This window comes from Prinia subflava, chromosome 3 (assembly GCF_021018805.1).
Source record: "Prinia subflava isolate CZ2003 ecotype Zambia chromosome 3, Cam_Psub_1.2, whole genome shotgun sequence".
Lineage (NCBI taxonomy): Eukaryota > Metazoa > Chordata > Aves > Passeriformes > Cisticolidae > Prinia > Prinia subflava.
In genome coordinates this window covers 87,638,634-87,652,525 of record NC_086249.1, presented here as the reverse complement: position 1 = coordinate 87,652,525, position 13,892 = coordinate 87,638,634, and the positions used below count along the sequence as shown (strand labels likewise).

The following is a 13,892-nucleotide window of genomic DNA, read 5'->3' as shown; positions in this document are numbered from 1 at the left end:
AACAGCAGTGGCAGCATCGCAGAGACTTGGCATGTCCCTGAGGATGTTTGTTGATTTTTCTTTAGCCAAATGAACCCAATGATTTAGTGAATATAGATAACAAATACAGTTGGGGTTCTGACATTTCTGTGCACACATTAAATCAAAAAGAATTGAAGAATCAGTAATTTTCTCTTAAAGTTGTAATTCCTTGCCAGGGAATATTGGTAGTTTACTAGTGTAATAAGTTTAGTAGTGGCATAAACACATTGAGAGATTGGGGTTTTTTTCCTTACAACCATAATATGATATAATCTAATATTATTGTTGGCCCTGAGGGAAGAGATGACAGTACAACTGACATTACTATTGATTTGTACCTTTAAAACTGAAACCTGCCAATATTGTAAAGAATGTACTTTAGAAACCAAACTGGAAACAATACATAAGAAGTTTAATATATATTAAACTGCCTTCATTGAAAGACCATTTGAAAGTGCTTTACAGCATTATATAAACAGTCAAAAAATAGGTTCTTGCAGCAATGAAAAACTTACCAATGATGAAATAAACTGCTATTTCAGAAGAGACTGGAGACGAAATGAAGGTGCTGTGGAATTTCTATGTTGTCAGACAGTACAGCAAAGTCAAGCCCAAGGGAAGATGTATAGGAAAAATTGGACTGCTAGAACAAGCTGGGATAGTAACAGCCACCATGTCCTGGTTTGTTGGCATTTTGCCTTGTCTTGCAATGTCCAAAAAAATTATTACATTTTTTTTTTAAATTTTTCTTCTTCCTTCTCTGAATCCATGAGTATTTTAAAAATGGAGGACAATTGAAAGAGTAAAACTTAATTACTTAGATCTCTGTAGCATTTCTTTAAAAATGTAGTATTTGAAGATCTCTTTCAAGAGATCATCTGTTTGTCAACACTGTTGGCTCATTCCTTCTAATCTCTAAACTTTTTGGGGTTTTTTAAATTGTCTTTATTGCAGTACTTGGGACATTTTTTTTCTTAGGTGAAATTTGGTTATAAGTGCCACACTTGGCAACTGTGGCTACTATGGCCATTATAGTGGGTTAAGAGAAAAAGGGTTTCAGGGAGGCTGTAATCTCCCAGGCATTGTAGGCATCTGGGAAAAAGGCAGTCTTTGTCTCTGCATTGATTATAAACAGAACCTGAAGTTACCGGCTTGGACATAGATTCCTACATCAGATGAATGATATCCTGAAAGTTGTACTGAGTATTCCTGGTTACTGAGAGCACTGATTTTGACATTAGTTTTGTAATAACTTGTACAAGTTATTTCCGTCTTTTGCAATACATTTGGATTCAGTGAAGTGTCAGATGAAGAAGCAAACACTTGCAGACTTTTTGGCTCTGCCTCAGTTAGGAACTAAGGAGCGCACCTTCCCCACAGGCAAACATGTTGCAACATAAAATGCAAATAGCTTGAAATAAAAACAGAAGCAATAAAGGAATGGCTCTTTATGTGCCCTCAAGGAAGAGGAGAATCTGGCAAGACATTTGTAAGACAATTCAGGGAAGAGTCATTTGACACAACCTTGATGACAATCATATTATTGGTTTTAAAAGTCTTGACTTGTCACGAAACATACTTTGCTAAGGATGTAACCAAATAAACAACAAAAGAGCTTAGTACCAACAAGGAAAGAAATTCACATTTAATACATGTTACTTCACATTTTTTTTACAGGACATTTCGTTCAAAATCAGCTCTTTAAGCACGGTAAATATTTTACACCAAAAAATAATAAATTAATCAATAATGTTTGTATTTACAAAAGAGGACAACTGGCAAAATTTAATCACATTTGCTGCTCAACAGCAGTTCTCTCAAAGACAAACCTCTGGTAATAGGTGAGTACTGAGATGGTAACTCCACTGGTTCCTATAAGAAAATAGCATGGCTACTGTAGAATAAAACTAAATTCTGCAGTTCCCTAACTTTACAACCACTCATGCTGCTGTCCTGATCTCTTGACTGTACTCTTGTTCTGAAACAGTATGGGGGGTTTGTCCTGTCAGGATTTCGTGGTAGTGTTTGTGGTCATGGGAAATCTGTATGAGAGAGAAAATGTCCCACTCAGCAGCAGGAGGATGACAGCCACAATCCCAACAGGAATGGCAGCACCGGCTTCCTGTGCCACTGGACTGGAGGGCATGTAGTAAGAAGGAGGAAAAGCTATGCTCTGGTTGTGAGTTACGGAATAGAAATTCCAGCTCACGGGAATCAGGACACACAGAGCAGCAAATACGTAGAAGACGCCACCCAGCAGGAAGAACGGGGCAATGAGAGTTTTGTGAGTGATTCCCATGTACACATTTCTCAGAGCAAATATTGTAGCAGCCAGTCCCAGCAAGCCCATGAACATGGCGATCAACAGGAGACCCTGAGCAGCATAAATTTCATGGGGGATGAAGGAGTCATAGCCACTGAACTTATGGCAAAACTGTTCTCTATAGCCAGGTGAGACATGATGATAACTGATGAAGCAGACTTTCCAAATCCCCACCCAGGCAATGCCAGAGGAGATGATAGTAGTGTTGTCCACATGCCACACTCGCCATTCCACACTTCCCGTTGAAATGGTGCACAGGATCCAGCCTACCGTGCCCAGAGGAAAGGCAGCCAGCTGGAGGTGTGAGGTGCTGACCAGGGAGTTCATCCTTCGGAGCTCTCCTGCTCTGTCACAGACACAGCTGCCATGTGAAGAGAGAAAGGCACTGCAAAGAAACAAAACATAAAATGACAAAGGCCATTATTATTTGGGTGAATAGGTGAACCTGTCAGTGAAGAAGAGAATATGTGTGTAGAGGGAAGATGCAGTCATCTTTCCCCAACCTTAATGAACTGTTGAAATTTAATATCCATGGACAAGTAGCATACAGGGTTTAATTCTGTATATATCATGGTATCACACAGAGGAGAAAGAGTCTCTGATTAGCTCCCCTAAAGATCTTCTTTACATCACAAAAGGAAAATGAATGGGGTTTTTTCCAAGTTACTGTCTTCTTTGTTAATTAACCATTATGTTCAAAGATCCTTATACACATTACACATAATCAGGAGCCCTAGAGTTACTGGCTAGCAGGAACAAAATCTGAGAAAATCCTCTGGTTCCTGACTGTTGCAAGAGATCCTGCAAAACAGAATCTCTGGTCCTCTCTCCCAGCACCTGTGGTCTTGAGGCTGGAGCCCAACCTGTACAAACTTCAGCTTTTGTGCTGTCTTTACTGAGAGCTGCCAGGACCAGTGTGAGACAGTAAATGCCTCAGTTCAGAGGCATGAGCAAATCCAGGCCACAAAGTCTAACAACAAACAATAAACTTTGGCCATTTTTAGATTAATTAGCCATTAATGCATTAGCAGAAACATTTTAATTAATCAGAAATGTGAGGGGGCTGCAGCCTGCATATGATGTCATTGCTTTCCGACCCTCAAACTTTACCCAAGATTTTTTTGATGCTTTACCTTTGCAAATTCCACTTGTTATAAATTTCCCAGTTTCCCCAGTTTGAATCATCCTAAAACTGTGCTGGGAACTATTTTAGTAATTGAGATTTAAGATTTGTTTGCTGACTGTACATTCTGAGAGCAAATTAGGGTTTTATTGTATTTAAAAAAAAACAAACAAAAAACAAACAAAAAAACCCCAACCAACCAACCAAACACGCCCCCAAAAAAACAAAAAAAAAAAGAAAAAAAGAAAAGAAAAAAGAAAAAAAGAGAGAAACAAATCAGTACTTAATTTCCCATGTCTTTTGTACAATTTTTTGAATACTTATAGGAATGATCTGTCATCAGAGAATATCTGGCCTCAAATTTATGTAAATCTGACATGTTCTAGGGATCTGTATATCCCATAAGTTTTCTAAAATACTTTTTCTACTGCTCCTATTTCATTCAAGACTGGAGAAATACTGTACCAAGTCGACTCTAATGCCACTATGTTTTGTGTATTAAACATTAAACATAAAGACTAAAGCAACAATTTTTCTATTTACTGATGTTAAGGTAACTAGATTTAGTTGGCAATACAATCTAGTTGCAAAAACCCACCTGTGGAAATCTTAAAAAAGAATTATCTTCATAAAAATATGGCCTTAAGCAGACAACGTCCATCTTCTCATACCAGTGCCCACTACATACTTACTTCAGTCCTGGAGGTGATGACAGCTATGAGAGGATGGGACAAAGTGATTTTTGATGCCAGACAAACACAGTAACATCTGCAATTTTATCATTTCGGCCTCCCAGTTCATCTGTGTATCTCCAATAGGACTGATTTCCTGTGGGATGTATTCATCTCCATTATTGCAAGGGTACATTTAATACTCTCCAGCATGGAGAAACTTGCTCCGGAAGAGTCTCTTGTATTTTTATCTACTTAAACTGAAACAAATTTATAAACACTCTCAATTTGCTGTGTTGTTTACAAAGTGATTATAAACCCTCCTTTCTAATTAAATGTTTTACCAGGCGTGGAGCACAGTAGCCTCTCTTTCTGTCCCAGTTCTACATCAAAATAGCATCATTTCTGTTCCTGTCCAGGGATGGGAAGGTGCTGGACAGGAAAGAGGGCGAGCAGAGGAGTCCTGTGCTGGCTCCATTTGCCTTCTCTTGGAATCCCTGGAGCACAGAAGCCAAACCTGAGCCATGTGAAGATACCATTTGGTGTAGAGCCCATATGGCTGTAACACTTCTTGTGTACATCATGAACATTCATTTAAACAACCTGCTGATATCGTCATAAAAGATATGTCAGCAGGTGAATCCTTATCATCGACAGCTTTTCAGAGTATACTACCAGCATATAACTTCATTGATTGAATGTATCCAACTGTCTGCTTACAGAATTAAATGAGAGTAAATGTGATTATAAGCCTGCTATCAAACTTGCTGAGATACTTAGAATTGTGTCCAGAATTGAATTATAAAATTAAGAATCAGGAAAGTTCTTTTCCCCTTTAAGATTCTTAAAAAAAACACAGAACAAGCAAACACACAGGATGAAAGAATTTAAGGCTTATACAAAAGTTCTGAGAACACTGGAGAACACCAGTTAAAGATGGGCTTTAGATGAGTTATCAGGTGTCTAGACACACAAAAAATTGCTTATGTAGGAAATGATTCATTTTGGCTCATTTTTCCACACCCTGCCCACTGGAGCATATTTGATCTAGCCCGGTGTCACTGCCTTAGAGAAAAAAAACAATGTTAAAAAGAAGTACTTTTGAAATCAATGATGAAATTAAATTACGGTTCTCACACTTGTCTGTTTTGGAAAATTAAACAGAAGCATGTACTTAACAACTTCCTGGTACTGAGATTCAGCATGAAAATAAGGAGCAAAATATCAAGGTAAAATAGTTACAGGATTTTTCTTGACATATGAAAACATGTCAGAATGTTTTAAAAAAAATTCTGGTTCCTAATTCCAGTCTCTATCACTACAAATATTAATAAACACACTAGGTTTTGCTGACACAATGAAAAGAAAACAGGTATGTATCACTTGCCAGAAGCATTGATTTTAAAGTAAGTCTTTGGGCAAAGAGGATCAGGGGAACTCCTTTTCTCCCAAATGTAGAAAGATACATTGATTTTTCAGAGCTGCAGTGGTAAGTATTTAAGAAAAAAAACCTAACATGACATTTCTCTTGCAGATGCCAAATAAAACTGGGAGCGAGCTGCAGAGGGCGTCGTCCTCCAGGATTTCAGCCATTCCAGCGACTCTTACTGTGAGTCCTCAAGATTGAAGAAAGGAGGGAGGGAGGGAAGGTCATAGCAGGCTGGGCCAGGGTTTTGTCAGCTTTTGCCTCAGCTGGACCTTGGGGGTGACCCTGCACAAGTTTCTATCCACAGGAGGTGGGAGATGCAGGTGCTGAACTTGGCTCAAACACCAGCAGTGCCATTCCTGTAGATTTCAAAAGGGACAGAGGCATCCCTTTTGGAAAGGAAGAATTTGATCTGTCACCAGCTTGTCATCCACAGGAAAAAAAAAACCAAACCCAAAAAACCCAACACAAAACCCCAAACAAACAAACAAGCAACAAAAAACACTTTTTTTTTTTTTTTTTTTTTTTTTTTTTTTTTTTTTTTTTTCTTTTTTTGTAATAAAATTAAAATTTCAGGTGCCTGTGCAAATGCCCTTTTCTGCCTTCTGGGAGAAAAATGTGAAAGCTCAGTCCCTGCATATTTGCGCTATATTGGATAAAATACAGTTCAAACCCAGATCATGTAGCAGTGTTCTAACACATTCAGCACTGGCCAGTTTCATGCTTTAGTAATTACATAAATATTTTGAATTAATTTAATTAGTGTAGTAAGGTTACCTATATGGTCTGAATAACACAGTGATGTAACACAATCACTGGATGAAATGTCCTAAGGCAAATGAACTCATATTCAGTCAGCTACAGAAGATCTTCTGAGTAATTAGGTGGTGTCACTGGCATGTGGTTCTTGATCCAGGAGCTCGCTCAGAGCTGCAGATTGAAGCATTCCAGCTTTGCAGACCACCTCCTTCATGGGGTGGACTCCACTGGCAATGTGGCAGGAGCAAGCTAGGTCTGTGTGGTGTCTGTGTCAGTGGATGAAAAGCATGACTGAAACCCCTTTTCATCAAAAGAAAAGTGGTTTTGAGAGGTGGCCACAGTGCCATCTTTCAGTATCCCATGATTTCATCCACATTTTTACTTAAAATCTACTCAGTTCAATCCAACAAGCACCCCAGTAGCTTCTGGGGATGGTCTTAGGAAAGTCTATGAACAGTAGCTAAAAAACAGAGAGCTTCTTCTACAGACTTCTCACCTGGCAGCCATTTTCTCTCTGAATATATCTTCCATGTCATTCATTTGGAAGGGCTTTCCTTCACAGATATGTTTTTAACTAAATACCCTACTAAAGTAAAAGCCAGACAGAATCACAGAATCATGGAGTCACAGGATGGTTTGGGCTGGAAGCAACCTTAAAGAGATCTTGTTCCAATCCCCCAGCCATGCGCAGTTGCGCCTCTCACCAGACCAGGTTGCTCAGAGCTCCATCCAACCTGGCCCTGAAGGCTTCAAGGGATGGGGAGTCTGAAGCTTCTCTGAGCAACATGTTCCAGTGCCTCACCACCCTCACAGTAAAGAATTTATTCCTAATAGCTAATTTAAACCTCCTGTCTTTCAGTGGAAGCCATTCCCCCTTGTCCTATCACAGTTCCTGACGAAGAGCCCTCTCCAGCTTCCCTGTGGACCCCCTTCAGATTCTGGAAGGCTGCTATGAGGTCCTCACACAATTTTCTCTTCTCCATGCTGAACAGCCCCAACTTTCTCAGCCTGTCTTTATAAGGGGGTGCATATTAAATGTACATTCGCTAGCTTTCAATGCAAATTTGCATAGAGAAGACAGAAGCTACTAGTAAAAGATGATACATGTCAGTGTATTCATCCAAAAATAGAAACTTGAAGGATCCTTTTGTATTTATTGCTGATTCAACTTAAATTAGGCTTTGCACAGTGAGTAGCTCCTTTTCTTTATGAAAAGTATGTTGAGCCATTGCACATGTGTCGCGGTGCCCACTAGAGTTGACAGACTCTGTCCCCGGAAGCCCAGACACGGTGACAGGCGCCGTCGAGGGTCAGCCTGTGAGCGGCGCAGGCAGGGCTGACTCCTGTGGGTTCTTTCCCTGAGGGACTCTCGTGAGTGATGGAGATACGACGGGCAGTGGAATGAAAGGAGGAGACAGTTCCGAACGAACAGAGGGTTTATTGGAAACACCTCCTCAGCCCAGAACTGTCCGAGGAGAGGAGGGTACAGTGGGTTTTTGTCAGGGGCTAGCTGGGGGGGGCAAAGGGAGTGGTCGGCTACCACTAGCCAACCAGGGCCAGTCGCTGAGGGACGCAGGGGTAGGGGAACATAACGTGGACTAATCAGGAGAGGGTAGGAGGGGGTTTACAAAGGCAGGAAGAATGACAGACACTTAACTGAAAGTAACGTAACAGGTGCAGGTGCAGACTAAAATCATGTGAGTGAGACAAAGGAATAATAATTAGGGGGGTAGGGTACATAGAACCAAACCAGTACAAAAATATATGAAGTATAACTGATTAAATTAACACACTGCCACACACATGGACTTGAGGAACAGAATGAGACATCAGTTTCCTACTCTTAGCTTCAACGAACAGAGAGGATGCCTGAGAGCCACACTGGCTTTCCTACAGCTGCAAGCTTGCTTCTAGGAGACAAAAAATAAAAGCAAGCTGCTCTAACAACTGCCAAGTGGTTTCCTAGAGGTGGCTTTGGGTCATCTGTGCATCAGGCTTACCTTTAAAAAGACTAAAAGGAAATGTTGCAGTTGAATAGATCAGTTCTTTGTGGGCACAGGCCCACCTCCTGATACTCTCAGCAGCAGGAAAAAACAGAAATGGAGCTATCTTGAAATTTTGTCAGCACTTCCTTTACTTGCAGTACTTGTTAGTAGCAAATGGCTGGGGCTATGATATGATATCGATTCTGAGGGCAGAGAAACCTCATTTACACCAAATGCATTTCACTTCTGCAATTAATACTGTGTCTTCCAGAAAGCTGTTTTAATGACACTCAGTAGCCTATATGCGTCCATTGGGTTTCAGATCTGCTTTCTAAAACTCACCTTACCTTAAGTTCCTGAAACAGAGACTTTAAAAAACCTGCAGGCAAATGCAAGAGAGAAAAAAAGCTATCAAACTCTCTTAATTCATGTGTTTAAATATAATTGGACCTTTCAGGTTACTGGGGCTCAGGCTCCTTCCTGGGGGGATGAAGGCCTGTGCCAGGGACAGATGTCCAGATTTCAGGGTAGCATAAGGAAGTCCCCAGCCACACAATCACCTGCAAGACTTGTCCTTAAATTCTTCATTTCATACGATGGGTTGAGAGCAAGAGGGCTGCAGCTTTCAGAGGCATTGAAGGGAGTTTGCTATTTAGGAGGGATCCTTTGGTTGGCGTGTGCTGGGAAATGCATTCTCCAGCAGCAGCATCCCCCCTGCAGTATCTGTTACCTCTCTGGGCCCTGAGGCACCAGGCAGAGCTGGATAGGCCAGCCATCAACACATGGACACAAGATCTCAAACATAAACTGCAGGGAAATGTGAAATGGAGCTGGGTCTTGTCATGGAAATTTATAGAAGTCTTACACAAATTACATGATCCTTGACATGATATTCAAAGACTGTATTAATGCCTTTGGATCCTTGAGTTTGGATGTGTCTAGAAGAGAGCTTCAGAATTTTTTTTATTCTTCTGCCATCACTGTTCCAGCACAGCTCTGGCTGAAGGACAGCTTTATGTCTAAGGCCATCTACTTGCTGTGGTCCAGGCCACAACAAGAGTTGCCACTACTAGCTTATAAATCAGTCTACCTTCTTCAACAGACATTTCAAACAGTTAGGGTGAAAGCTCTTTTGTTCCTATTTTCCTAGAAATAAAATTAGCTGTTTTTATGATCCATTCCTTGAATACACCTCCATGACACTCATGAAGTCTTGAACTCTGATATCTCATGTTTAGATTTTAGCTATCACCAACATAATTATTTTCAGTTAGAAAAGACAAACTAGAGGGGTCTAGAGTCTTAAAAGTCATCGTTGGGTGTGACCAGATTTGTAGGGTATGTCCAGATTTAACATGCCTTATGTCCCCTGTCCCTCCAAATGTCAATGTCCAATGTTATAAACTTTGCTGCTTCCATTTATTCACTGTGTTTCAAAACAAGCAAACTAAAGCAATCTTCATTTCTCTTCTCTCAAGTAACAAGAGATTGAAATTTAGCCGTATAAAACTCCTTTGCTTATTTCAGGAAAATGTTTTGATTTGCTTTGATAATAGGACAAAATCAAACTGATAATTTCTATATTTCTCACTGTTTTTTCACATTCTAATTTACTTTTCTGTGGCTGAGCCCATCTTGAGCTCTTGTAACATAAGGAATCCCTGCAGGCTGGTAGGCAGTGAGATGGCAGTGGGATTGACCCAGGAGCCAGATGACCCTAAATTATCAGAGCTGCTACAGATTGTTTTGCCTCTGTCTCAAATGCAGCTCCATTTAGAGCCAAAGTGTAACAGTTCAGAAACATTCCAGGAATGACAGCCTCTGAAAAACTAAGGCACATAACCTGGCTGTGTTGAGATGGGATACCTCCAAGAAGCTTCAGAAAGCAGGGGGAGCCCAGAAGTTTGCCTACTCTGGTGTCTGGCACATAGAAAAGAGCACTGAGGATTCAGTAGTGTAAGTAAGACAACCACATCTAGGACCCAGAGAACTCACACACAACTGGGGAGATGAGGACACTGAACACACACTTTGGGGCATGGGAAGATGTCACCCAAGAGGAGAACCTACCAGCCAAAAGAGCAGGAACCAATGCTTCCTGAGCTGCAGGAGAAATTAAGAACTCCTAAAGCAACCTGAATGTCAGCCTGGAAATGCTGCTCAGGCATCCAGCCGGGAGGCAGGAGCAGTCCCTGAGCCAAGGGCACGTAAGGAATGCCTGCTAAAGGGGCAGAGGGAGAGCACAAAACCTGCACACAGCAACCTGCACACAGCAACCTGCACACAGCAACCTGCACACAGCAACCTGCACACAGCAACCTGCACACAGGTTCCTGCTGGCAAGATTTCCTTGATGGGAGGTAGTGGGTGCAAGGAGAGCCTTCCAAAATGATAGGAGACTATACTTGCTTCTTAGTAAATGATAGCACAGCAAAAATAAAATACGCTAAAAGATGTTCCAACAGAAGAGCGATGTGTGAGCCTCCCTGTCTGAACCAACTTGCCTGCCAAAAAAATAGGAATTCTACTGCAGTTTGTAACCAGCTTAAAGAGAAAGTTCATGATAAACTCTTCTCATATGAAATGAGCATACAATTATTTTTCCCAGGCTACGTAAGCAGAAATTCACTTATTTCCCCCTATTTCATGTTTTAACCAAATATTTTTGCTTTAGATGATGTCAGGCATCACTAAATTAACATTTGAATCCTGTTTTTGAAAAGTATTATAGCCTAGATACACTTTATTGGACTACACTGAACATGGTTTACTAACAAAACCCTTTGTTTAATGTAAATCTTGCAGCAGAAAGGGAGAAAGCAGAAAAAAACCCCATTAGTATAGTAATTACAAAGGTCTCTTCTTAGCAATATCTCTATGATTTAATGCTTGAAAACTTAATTCTTCAATTCCCAGTTGGGAAAGCATTATTTATAGAAAACAAATAAATACTTAAATCTCTCTCCCCATCTGTTCTCTATCAGCACTTCATAAAATAAGTAATATTAAAAAAAAAAGGGTAACTTACTTCTGCAAGTCTGAGAGCTCCTTAGGGCTTTGAAGCAGTGTCAGCTGGATGAAGCAATTTCCAAAAGGGAGGTAGAAAAAATGCCCCTGCAAATTGTCCAACTTGCTATGCTCCCAAATAGGTACCTCACAGTTCCTTGTCACTCTCCCACTAAGTCAACAAAGATGTAGGAAGTCAGTTAATAATTAACATATAAATATATGAAAGCTTTGTCATATGCCATTTATTTTAATTGCTTTAAAACACTTACTGAAGCATATAGATAACTCCCATGGAAATTACAGCTTTCTCTAAGATACCCTTTCAGCAAATCTACCTTTTTGATTATGGGATTTTTCAGCTTGAGATCACCATGATGCTCCAATCTGACAGCACGAAGGACACAGAATTCTCATCTGAAAAAGAACAAAGTGATTTCATAATCCTTTCTCTGTTAGATTTTTCTTCTTGTATTTTTTCACCTTAAATCAGTGCAGCTCTGCAGTGGGAAGAAATATAGGGGAGAAAGAGGAGTTTTTCTACGGAGTAAATTCAAGCTGAACTGCTCTCTTGATGGACTCTGGTTGGCAGCACCCACACTTTAGAACAAATAGTACTGTGCTTGCTATCTCAGATGCTTAAAAAAACACACACATTTTTTAAAGTTATATTATGTTTGCCTTGCTTCATGGTTTTCCCATGAATGTAAACAATGGCTCTCATAAACTGGAAGAATGTTCTTAACTCCATTCTGGTTCTTTCTCTTTGAACCCTATTCCAAACCCTGATAAACTCCAAATGATGCACGGCCTCAGCTGGTTACAGTGCTAACACCACCAGCATTTTGTGTTTGTTCTCTGTATGGCCATTCCCTTAAGAGCTGGACTCGATGATCCTTGTGGGTCCCTTCTAACTCAGAATATTCTGTGATTCTGTGACATTTCAAAGCTTGGTGTCAAAAGACAAGTAAGTTTATTTCATAGAAATACCCTGAAATGGGGAGGCCTCTGAAAAATTCTTCTCATTGAAAAATTCTCACTGTAACATGCACAATGGCTGGTCATTGCCATCACTAAAGAAGACTGGAAAATGTCATTAATTCATACCCTCCTGTTTTCTGCATCACCTTTGGTCCTCTCCTGCTGTATCTTCCAGCAGATGCCAGTTCACTGGTTCCTTGTGCAGGTGATGCAGCCTGGCCATGCTGACAGTCTTGTCGTCTCCTGAGCTCAGCAGCCTGGGATCTCCTCTCTGGCTGCTCACAGCTGGGTGGAGGTGGTTTGGTGCACAGACAACCTCAGCTGCTCAGGCCCTGCTGTTGTGTGACAAGAAACCCAACACACACACACACACACACACACACACCGGAGGGCTGCTGTCGTCTGCCAGACTCCAGGATGGCCTCCTGCCATCCTGACAGCGCTGCTGATTCACCAGGACAGCATCCTTGGGCAGGAGGCAGCTGGCAGAGAGATTCCTTTTCCTGCATTTAATAATTGTGTGGGACAAAATTTGCAGGCAAAGCCATTGCTGATCTTACACATGAGGCTGCTGCACACCCCTCTTTGTCTCACCCTGCAACAAAAGGGACATCCCCTACATCACTCCTAGAAGAACAATTCTTTTCTCACCAAATTCTCTGTCTCTGATCTATTCTCAGTCACCAAAAAAAAAAAAAAAACAAACACAAAACAAAACAAAACAAACAAACAAACAAAAAAAACCCCACCCAACACAGCAACAAAACCAAACCCACCATGGTGTTTAAGAGATTAAACTGTACTAAAAAATAATGAGTTCAAAATATCTGTCAGGCACCATCACTACAGTGAAGCTTAATTCAACTGGAAATCTACAGTGCTCAGTCTGTGACAACAACTAGCAGCATAAGCATCATCACATTAGTGAGAAATACAATACACACAAAATGGAATGGAAGAAGCAAATGGCAGTATTGTGTCTTTTCTTCTCAGTATATGATTATGACTTCTATAAACATTCTTTTTTAGTGTAATAGTGACGAATTATTAGGAAGCAGATAGAAATTAACTAAGTTTCTGACTACTTTATTTAAAGGAACATATTTTAAACCTAAGATTTTATTGTTCCTTGAATACCAATGGTTAATACTTTTTGAGGCAGAAAACATTTGCTTTCTTCCACCATGGCCTGGACCCAAAGCACATTGAAATCAGTGGAAATAGTTGCTGACTTCAAAGACCTTTAGATCAAGCCTGGTCCCTTCTGTGGTTTACAATTTCATTGTTAAATACCACAGAACAGGAAATATTTGTTTCAAGTTATTTTTCCTTTTATTTGCTGCACACTGAAAAGCCAGCCTGAAAGCAAGACACTGTGCAAGGTTTGCTGCTCAGCCCGTGCTACCACGTAGGCAGCTGAAGGAGCCCCTAAAGAGCTCAGGGGTTCAGGTACTTTCTCACTTTTTATTTCTGAGACAAAGGCTTCTTCTTCCAGAAGCACAGCAGCCTCCCTGCAGCAGCTTGCCACTCTGATCAGTGTCAGAGTTGTTGCACCCTCACTCTTGGTCACTCCCTGCTTGTCCTCAGCAGATCATCA

At 40.7% G+C, this 13,892-nt stretch overlaps 1 protein-coding gene across 2 annotated transcripts; it reads right to left on the bottom strand.

Moving 5' to 3' along the window:
• Positions 1 to 508: 508 nt before the first annotated feature.
• On the bottom strand, positions 509 to 11,559 carry CLDN34 (claudin 34). 2 transcript variants are annotated; one of them, XM_063393568.1, is made up of 2 exons: positions 11,337 to 11,559; positions 509 to 4,295 (listed from the first exon to the last, which is right to left on the bottom strand). In XM_063393568.1, exon 2 carries the CDS (start codon positions 2,669 to 2,671, stop codon positions 2,027 to 2,029), a length of 645 nt encoding a protein of 214 aa, XP_063249638.1. In that variant the 5' UTR covers positions 2,672 to 4,295; positions 11,337 to 11,559; the 3' UTR covers positions 509 to 2,026. The 2 variants fall into 2 exon arrangements, with proteins under 2 accessions (XP_063249638.1, XP_063249637.1); XM_063393567.1 differs by lacking the exon at positions 11,337 to 11,559 and having other exon boundaries at positions 509 to 2,729; positions 4,160 to 5,188.
• Between the last annotated feature and the right edge of the window lie 2,333 nt (positions 11,560 to 13,892).

What these genes read in the sequence shown, in the direction of transcription:
- CLDN34 (XM_063393568.1), bottom strand. Translation starts at nt 2,671, where the DNA reads ATGAACTCCCTGGTCAGCACCTCACACCTCCAGCTGGCTGCCTTTCCT.